Source organism: Nanorana parkeri, unplaced genomic scaffold (genome assembly GCF_000935625.1).
Source record: "Nanorana parkeri isolate BGI_ZX_2015 unplaced genomic scaffold, ASM93562v1 scaffold562, whole genome shotgun sequence".
Lineage (NCBI taxonomy): Eukaryota > Metazoa > Chordata > Amphibia > Anura > Dicroglossidae > Nanorana > Nanorana parkeri.
The window spans coordinates 786,933-796,634 of NW_017306830.1; the positions used below are offsets into that span (position 1 = coordinate 786,933).

A 9,702-nucleotide genomic window follows, 5' to 3' on the forward strand; every position below is an offset into this window, starting at 1 on the left:
GATTGCATGACAGTGTGTTAATTGCACAGGACTTTGTAATGCTCTGGACTACAAATCCCAGAGACGTCAAGCTTATCTCAAGGATGAGCCCAGCTGTAAAGCTTGGCAAAACTTTAATTTCTATTTGTTGCCTGTTCTTGCAGTAAACTTCAAGGAAACTGACTCAGTAGCATTAAAAGTACTTTACTTGGCGAAAATGCTGCGTGTACAAACTCAGTTACAGGAAAAGCAAACAAATAAACAAGACAGGCTGCTACAAACATTCACATGCACCCACTACACTATCTTCTAGTACATGTATGATTTCACAGGAGGGGAAACACTGAAAATGTACTTAGCTTAGGCTGCAGACTCCAATAAATTCCGTGATGAGCAGTACTTGGCCTAGGAAGAATGGCTTCTCGTTGCAGTATCCTGGTCTTGAAGCAAGTCCTCTCGTCTTGTGAAGCGCCCTCGTACTGTCCCCTCCTGTGAAGCCCTGGTCTTGTGAAGTGCTGGGCTCGTGAACTCCCTCCGTTACCTTTCAGCTACTGGCCTTTTATTGAGAGAAACTTGCCTAAAACAATGGAAGCTACGCCCCTTTCACCTTTAGGAAAATGCAATACAGTTTCCCACCTCTAGGTGGCAGCGTTGTACCATAAATTGCCATCAGTAGTCAAGATTTGATTTGAGCCTTGACCAGGCTAGGCGTGACTTATTCATGATCACCATCCCATTGTGATACAAATAAATACAGGACAAGCTACCCCATTGTGTAAAACCAGTTTGGGCTGTATTGTTGGCCATTTCCATTGTATGAACCGAGTTTCTATCAACAAACAAACAAAACCTCTGTCTCTCTTGCAAATTTATGTGTGTCTGAAAAAGTCCACTAAGATATATCGCAACACAACTTTTCATTTAGCTTACTGTACTGGTGTGAACGGGCCCTCAAAAACACAGACACACACACACACAGACACACACACTTTTTTTTTTCCCCCCCTTTTCCTTCCAGTCTCCCTTACCGAGAACTGGAGTGGAGTATCAGCCTGGGGTCCACTGTGGGCTGCTGTGCTGTGATGGAGCTTTATCCATATGTGCATTGCTTGTACAGCTCCCTTGCAAGCCCTGTAGAGATACCGAGATCCAGAACGTGATGTCACTCCGGTCAGGCACGTCTACAGGCCATGCAAGGAAGCTGTAAGCAAAACGTGTATGGATGGCGCTTCCTCGCAGCCACAGCTCCAGCCCACCCCAACCTTAAGCTGACACTCAGCTCCGAGCAGCATATAAATGGCTGCCTGGCGCGAGAACTGACAGTGCTGCACTAGGGAGGGCTGTGAAGCCTCTCGCCTATAAAAGTGGAAGGCACACAGCGACCCACTGAATCCGGGGTCACGACCCACCAGTTGAGAACCAAGGGTCTAGATCTTAAGATTGGAGTTCCATGTAGTTCAGCTTTTATCATCACTATCAGATCACCCAGAATGCAAATTCACTAACTGACGCATTCCACATCTTTGTGCCTGTCGCCTTCATCATGCTGACTGATGATGGCACACGTCTTGGATACAGTCAGAAAAGTATCCTATAGGGATATCGTATACCGAGGAGTCTGTGAGGGTTCCCTTCATCCAGGTCATGGTATATCTATAAAAAATAAATCAAGGCAACTAGACTTGCTGTATTTTTCTGGAAAGCGTTTCACTAGTCATTCGACCAGCTTTCTCAATTCAGAATTGAGAACGCTAGTCGGATGACCATTGTAAAGTCTTCTGGAAAAATAAAGTAAGTCCAGTTGCCTTGATTTATTTTGTACAGTTCTACTGAGGAAGCAGAGTGGTCACACTTAGAACATGAACGTTAAATATGTAGTTTTGCATTAGACAGTAATGGGAATGCAGACAAAATAAATTCTGTATATAAAAAATAAATAGTATAATTATATTATCATCATTTTTTTTCTTTTACTTTACAACAAAATGGTAATTTTTTTCTGAAATCAGAACATTGACCAGTTTAGAAACAGAGCTTAAAGTGATATTAAATCCAAAGAAATACTTTGCTGGACAATGTATATTTGTTTGATCTGGATACATTATTGAAAAAAACAAATTGGGTGTTTAATAATACTTTAAAGTCACTAAAACACAAAATAAACAACCCTGCGAACGAAAAGTTAAAATACTTAACTGTCCTGGCACCCGTGCTCCAGATCTCTGCTCTTGAGGAACTATGATCGCTGAGGAGTCTTCAGCAGAAGTGTGTAGACACCCGCTGTATGCTGTGGTTCCACCCATTGGTCTCTAGGTTGCTACTCTGTCCTCTTGTGGCAAAGCTGAATATTCAGCCGGCATAGCTCTTCCAAGAGTGAAGAACAGAAACCTGGCCGGCGGGACAGGTTAATGTTAATACTCTTCTTTTGTAGAGTCTTTTGTTAAAGTTTTGATTTTTATTAATGTGAATCAAACAAATATACATTGTCCAGCAAAGTATTACCTTACATTTTTGCCCAAACACTTAGTCATCATGTTTCTGAACAGCTCCAACTCTCAGCTTGGCTTCCCTGAACTTCCTGTCCAGTACAAGATCATAAGGGAGAGCACGGTCTCCAGCAGCTGTCAGTGTCCATATAAAAGCTTGGAGAAGGGAGAAAGTAGGAGCAGGGATGAGGGGGTTGTCTTGCCTTGCTGTGTTTGTGGAGACACACACTGCTTACTAGCACACAGAGGGGTGGCTCCATAGATCCCTGCAAGGGAAAGGAGCCACCCGAAAACAGGATATAAGGGCCAGTGCTCGGGGGACCAGATGATTCTGCAGGAAAACTTTTAAACATCATTGCAAGTGGTTTCTTCAGCATCTGAAAGAGCTTAAAAACCTTTTCACTTTAGAATCACATTTTTAAATGTTTGCTTTCATACTAGGGTCACTTTAATAGTTTCTTTACTATATAATATTTTTTTCTATGATCTTTTTTTGCTTAGGAGACAGACTACGGGTGGCACACATTATTGCTGGATCCCTGTCTCTTCTCTGCTTGCTGCTTCTCATCTGTGCTCTGTTAATCTACAGGTAAGTAGAAGGAAATTATTGGGAGATTGTAGAAGTTTACAACAGAAATGTGTTGGGGGGACAGATTGTCTACATTAAACCTTGAGACTAGTATGAGGTGTCCAATACATTAAATGGCTAGATCCCTCAAATGATCCAATGGCTTGGCCTAAAGTGGGGTGGTGAGTGTGTTTTTACGATCACTCGCATTGTCGGATATCACACAGCAATTTTTTTCAGCTTGTTGGGGGGGTCACTGTGTGCTAAGATTGACCCTTCCCTTTCCTGTTGGATATAAGGGAAGGATTTGACTGTTGCTGCATTCCTTCAATCCACAGGCCAAATCACAACACTGGTAATAGTGGTTACCAGGGAGACATTTGCCTGTGGCCATGGGACATCTTCCCTTCTATGTCCGTCCTGAGAAGTGACCTCTACAAACAATCACTCACAATAACACTTGTAGTACGCTTTCTATACCTGGGTAGTACATGGTTGGGATTGGCATAAAGAAAAACTGGATAAGTGCCTTGGATTTTAGATATACAGTTTCTGTCCATGTGCTTCCCTGCCAGCCATCACCAGAGCAAGACTATTCTTTGAGTGTTTGTGGCTTCTCACCATACAGACCACCAGTAGATGTTTTAGACCACAGAAGTGTCCATCTCTATTGGTTTCAGTGTCCATTGTAGAGAGAAGTGTGTTTTAAATACAGATTGAACTTCTTAAAAGGTGGAGGTGCATGGTACGATATGACGCCAGAGACTCTGACATAGTGGGGGTGACTGTGCTGAAGAGTTATGGGCAGGGTAAAGCTGAAGGATTAAGGCAAGTAAACGATGCGGCAATGGAGATTGGCGCTATACTCGCCAAGCCTCATCAGGTGACATTCACTGATCAGCCATAGCATTATGACCACTGATAGGTGAAGTGAATAACATTGATTATCTCATTATAATGGCACCTGGAACTGGGTAGAATATATTGGGTAGTAAGTTAACATTTTTCTCCTTGAAGTTGGTGTGTTGGAAGCAGAACAAATGGGCAAGTGTTATGGTATGAGCGACTTTAACAAGGGCCAAATTGTGATGTTCAAACGACTGGGTCAAAGCAACTCCAAACACTGCAGCTTTTGTGTAATGTTCCGGGTCTGCAGTGGTCAGGACCTACCAAAATTGGTCCAAGGAAGGAAAACTCGTGAACCGGCAGCAGGGTCATGAGTGACCAGGGCTCATTGATGCACATGGGGAGCGAAGGATGGCCTGTGTAGTCCAATCAAATAGAAGAGCTACTGTAGTTCAAATTACTGAAAAAGTTCATGCTGGTTCCGATAGGTGTCATTGCAGTTGTGTATGGGGCTACGTAGCTGCAGACCAGTTAGGACGTCCATGCCGACCCCTGTTCACCGCCAAAAGCACCTACATTTGGCACGTGAGCATCAGAACTGGACCACAGAGTATTGAAGGAAGATTACTTGGTCTGATGAATCATGTTTTCTTTTACATCATGTGGATGGCCGGGGGTGTGTGTATCCCTTGCCTAGGGAAGAGAGGGCACCAGGATGCACTATGGGAAGAAGACAAGCCGGCGGAGGCAGTGTGATGCTTTGGGTAATGTTCTCCTTTGAAACATTGGGTCATGCCATTCATGTGGATGTTACTTTGACATGTACCACCAACCTAAACATTTTTGCAGACCAAGCACACCCCTTCATTGAAACGGTATTCCTTGATGGCAGTAGCCTTTTCAGCAGGATAATCTGCCCTGCCACACTGCAAAAATGGTTCAAGAATGCTTTGAGGAATGCAACAACAAATTTGAGGTGTGACCTCCAAATTCTCTAGATCTCAATCAAATTGAGAATATGTGGGATGTGCTGGAAAACAAGTCCGATCCATGGAGGCCGATCACCTCACAACTTACAGGACTTAAAATCTTTGCTACTGACGGCTTGGTGCCAGATACCACAGCATTCATTCAGAGGTCTAGTGGATTCCATGCTTCAACGTGTCGGGCTGTTTTGGTGGCAAAAGGGGGACCTACTGAATATTAGGTGGTCATAATGTTCTAGTTGAACGGTGTAAACTGTGATTGTGACGCATTAACTTACTAAAGGCCTCAAAACACCCATGCTAATACCCATGCTGAATTATGGAAGGGTAGAGCCGCTTTAGCCAAGCACAGTGACCAAATTCCACGTTAACAGTGTGGCCCAGAATCGTAAAATCAGCAAGCCACAGTGGAAGTGAAGCTAATTATATTAAATTAACCTGCCATCTGATATTCACAGGCATCGCCGGGCTAAGCTGTCAGATCCAGCACTGGGGACCCTCACTTACAGCAACCCGTCTTACCGCACATCAACCCAAGAGGTGAAAATCGAGGCAGTGCACAGGCCTTCCTCTTGTCATCTACAGCGACATCGTAAAGAGGTGAGGACTGGGTGTTGAGTTTGCTGTAGTGAATGGATATTATGAATGCTACAGATGAAAGGTGTGTCTACCTGGAAGTCTGAATTGGTGAACATTGAGTATGAAAGGATTATGCGCTATGTATGTGTTCTCTATACAGTATAAAGGGGTTTTTAGGAAAAGCTGCATTGGCTGTTAAAGCTGAACTCTAGGCAGTTCTAAATGACACAACCTCATGCAGCACTGTAATAATTACATGTATTTTTTTTTAATATAAGCAGTGGTAAATGCCTGTATTTGACTTGGTATCTGCCTCTTGCAGTCCCTGCACATCAGGGCTAGAGCATGAGAGGAAGAAGCGGCAGGCAAAGCCAATCGGTTCATACGCTGAAGAGAAGCATGCTAATAAGAGGGGAAAGCAGAGTGACAGATGATATTATCACCGTGCTGCTTCTCCTTTCACTGTCCAGTCACAGGCTGTACCGTCTAAGCAAGGGGTAGGCAAACTTGGCACTCTAGCTGTGCTGGCACTACAAATCCCAGCATGCCTATGGGAGTCATGCTTGTGGCTGTCGGTCTTGCAGTGTCTCATGGGACTTCTAGTTCCACAACAGCTGGAGTACCAAGGTTGCCTAATGCTAGTAAAATTTTACAACAAATGTAGTAATTTTTTTTTCTTAAATCTGTTCCTGAAAGTAGAGTTGTGTTCCCTTTTTAATCTGATACAACAAACACCCTTTAAAGAGTGCAAGATTGCAAAGGTTAGGCAGTCGCCTTTGTCCTGCTCCATGTATGTGTGAGAATGAGACGAAAGTTCTAAAGCGCAATTGACAACCGTAATTGGTCACCGCTAATGAGAAACAAGATTTCAGCAGTTCGGCACGTGTGGAGTAATGAGTGTTTGTGTTGCATTGGAGTACTGCACACTGTTGCTCTTTGCACCGTGTTATTCACTATTCTGTGTATTGCTTTGTTTGAAATCACTTTGACTTTTCTGCCACCTTTCGAGTGTTGTCACCTGATCGATTCTTGTCCCACTGTCTCATCCACTGCAGCACTCTGTCCCTTCTGACAGTCTCTCTCCTTTCCTGTTCTGAGTCCTCTCCCCACCTGCAGGTATTGGTTGTCGCTGCATGCGAGTGGCTGCGTTTTACGTCCCATTCCCATCGCTTTTCAAATGTGTGTGTCCCCACTCCCACCCTTTATGGGTATGTTTTCCAGCTGCAACGAACCCATTGTGTATCAAAGTTGCTATCCAGTTACTACAACAGATTTACCATTACTGCACTCTTAACATGGCTGATTGCTTGACACTTGGCATGTTTCTGGTTCTTTTTAGGCAACAAGCAGCATAGCTCAAAGCTGGACTATACACTGATCAGCTTTTGGCCAAGTTAGTGTGTGTGGCCCTGCCGGTGATCTCTCAATTGAAGGATGTCATGGAAGACAGGAGACAGGACCATTCACTGAGCAAATTTCAACCGGGTTTTTGGACAAACTGGCTGAAATTCGCTCGGTGAAATGTCCTGTCCGCTGCCTTCTGTCTGACATCCTTCAATTGTGTTGCCAACTTAAAGCCACTTTCACACAGGCGGTCCAGTCAGATCCATCTGCCAGTTTTTCAGGTGGATCTTTTCAGAAGCTCAATGTTACTCAATGGGCTGGATCTAAATAGATGTGCATCTGTTTACATCCCATTACCCCTGACTCTGTCCACATCCAGAAAAATAAATCGGAACAGAGTTCAGCTTTCGAGGATCTGATTGTGACGAGTTACAGGTAATCTGATGTAAGCCTGATAAATGTCAATTTACATCTGACTCTTCATAGACCTAACATGGGTTCATTCAGCTCAGTTTTTTTTTCCTCCATCTTAAAACTGAATGTAGTGACATCCATTCCATTCTGCTTTGATCAGCAGGGGATCCGAACATGGATACCCTGCTGATCGAAGTAGACAGCACCAGTGTAAAAGGGGCCATTGGGTCACTATTTACTCAGCCATTGGCACTTCCATGGCCCACACAAATAGGCACATACTTCATATGGCACCACCAGCCATAGAAACATCTAGGAGAAGAGAGTATAGGCTTCGTGAATGCAAGCAGCAACACACTCTGTGGGATCTTTGGGTCCAGGGTAAAAAAAAAAAAAAAAATCTAGATCTACATGAATCTGTTCATTGACATTTTTACAAAAACACACTAAAGGCACAAGAAGATTTGGTGCATTAAAAGTCTGGATCGTTTTCAGTGTGTGTATATGTGTGTGTGTATATGTGTGTGTGTATGTATATAGTGAGCATGTGATATACTTAACAAATTTAAGCTTAATTTGCTGTTGATTTTCTGCAGACTGTGGTCATGCGTCTCACCTATTTCTGTGTGTTAATAAAACCTGCTCTAACATTTTAGTAGAATTATAAAAAAAGAGATCAGTGAGCACAGATCACAATATTTCATGTTTCCTGTTGTGGGAAGACCATCTGGCTTATAAACGGCAGCGATGATGTGGAAAGTATAGTTACAGCAACCAATAAAATTCTGTTTGGCCAGAATGTTTGCACTACTTAAAGAAGAACTCGGAGAAATTTAAAAATGACTCCTTGCAGTGGGGCTGCCCCCTGCTTTGCAAGGGTTACCTGCTTGTTTTGGTCTAAGGGCTTAAATAAAGAAAATATACTCACTTGATCTTCAGTCCTGCATTGATCAAGGGATCCCCACTGTTTTCTTTGTATTCTGAGAGCTCATTGGCTGGCTGCTCTGTTAGACGTTTTGCCGACTGGCTCCTTCGATCAGCTGATGGATGCTGGCCGAAAAGGTATGGCTAACTTTAGTGTGCACCACTGGCTTCCGACCCTCCATATTTCAGGGAGCGAAAATGCTAGGGACCCCAATGAGCACCCACAAGCAAGTTCTTTTTTCAAAGTCAGCAATGGCAGCTTGCATATTTGGCAAGCTCCCCGCAATTACTATCCCTTCATCTCCGCAAGTGATCAGGTGTTGGTAGAGATCTCTGTACAGTTCTAATTTTTTTTTTTACTACTCAAACTGGCTGATTTCCAAGTTGTTACACATGTGTACCTAGCTATCAGACTTGAATGATCATTTGTGCCTTTGTATAGGTAACTTTACATCTGTGGCTTCATTTTAATTTTTCTTTTGTTGAGTTCTCAGCACATTACCCTTTTATGTCCATTTTCTGCAATTTGGTTGTGACTTGTTTTTTTCTAAACTGCTGACCGAGATAAAAGTGTCTTGTCTACAACATTACTATACTCCCCTTTAAAGCGGACCTTTACCCAGATCTTTAAAATAACAACAAACACACCTTTAGAAATGTTTAGTAATGACAATCTACAAACACATACTTCTAGATAATTGCCACCTTTATATTCTTTGCATACCTTGTTTCTCTTTTCTTCCCCAGTCTTCTAACAGTAGCCATGTTTACTAAGAGCAGATTACTAGCTCTCCTTTTATTTCCTGGGTTTCTGGCACATGTGACTAGGACATGTGACCATGCACATCTCAGGGTAGGAAAATGCCTTTCCCTGAGATCTCATGAGATTACGGATGAGATTTCCCAGCAATGTTCTGCTGGCGACAAGGTAATCCCAGTGTGCATTGCGTTGGCAAATTGAAGTCCTTTTGCCCTTTCAAAGCAGGAAGTGAATGCTCTGCAAGTATTTCAACATGACCGCATTTTACACCTGACATGTCAATGATATTAATCATCATACAGAGAGGGAGGCATTGGTAGTATTTGATTTTTGAGTGTAAAGGTCCGCTTTAACGTCCTTGTTTTTCCTCCGCACTGCATTCAATTTAATACACTGCATCGATCACCTCAATCGCTTATCGTCTCTTTCCCTTTGCAGGCTGTTCCTGACAACGGCTTCACCAAGGAGAAGATCAGAATCTTGGAGGGTTTCGGTTTACTGTCTGGGGATGAAAGCGACTGGGATGACCTCAAGCAGGTGAAGCCATCCCGAGCCAGCATCCTCCGGGACCACGTGTGCATCAAGACGGACACTGTGTCTTTACAAGCCAGCACTGCCTCGCTCGATCTGACTGAAACTCAACAGCTGCTACAGGAAGAGCAGTCAGAGACGGGCAGCGTCACACTGCCACCAAGCCCCGAACGCCGAGTCTCTTTACCGGATACTGGCTGGAGAGGGAAGCACATACCTGCCGCAGAGAGTGAGGTGTGAGTGACAAGAGGACAGATGAGAGGCTGGCGATGGTGTACCTCTTGC

General features: G+C 43.6%; 1 protein-coding gene across 2 annotated transcripts in view; it reads left to right on the forward strand.

The window, feature by feature from the left end:
• Positions 1-9,669, forward strand: part of LRP4 (LDL receptor related protein 4) — a 76,461-nt gene extending 66,792 nt beyond the window's left edge. Inside the window, exons 36-39 of one of the 2 annotated variants that reach the window (XM_018562150.1) lie at positions 2,967-3,054; positions 5,324-5,465; positions 6,500-6,560; positions 9,325-9,353. In XM_018562150.1, the coding sequence (XP_018417652.1) occupies positions 2,967-3,054; positions 5,324-5,465; positions 6,500-6,541 (272 nt within the window). In that variant the 3' untranslated portion in view covers positions 6,542-6,560; positions 9,325-9,353. Of the gene's footprint in view, positions 1-2,966; positions 3,055-5,323; positions 5,466-6,499; positions 6,561-9,324 lie in introns of both variants that reach the window. The other variant, XM_018562149.1, reaches the window with a different exon arrangement.
• Positions 9,670-9,702: the final 33 nt, after the last annotated feature.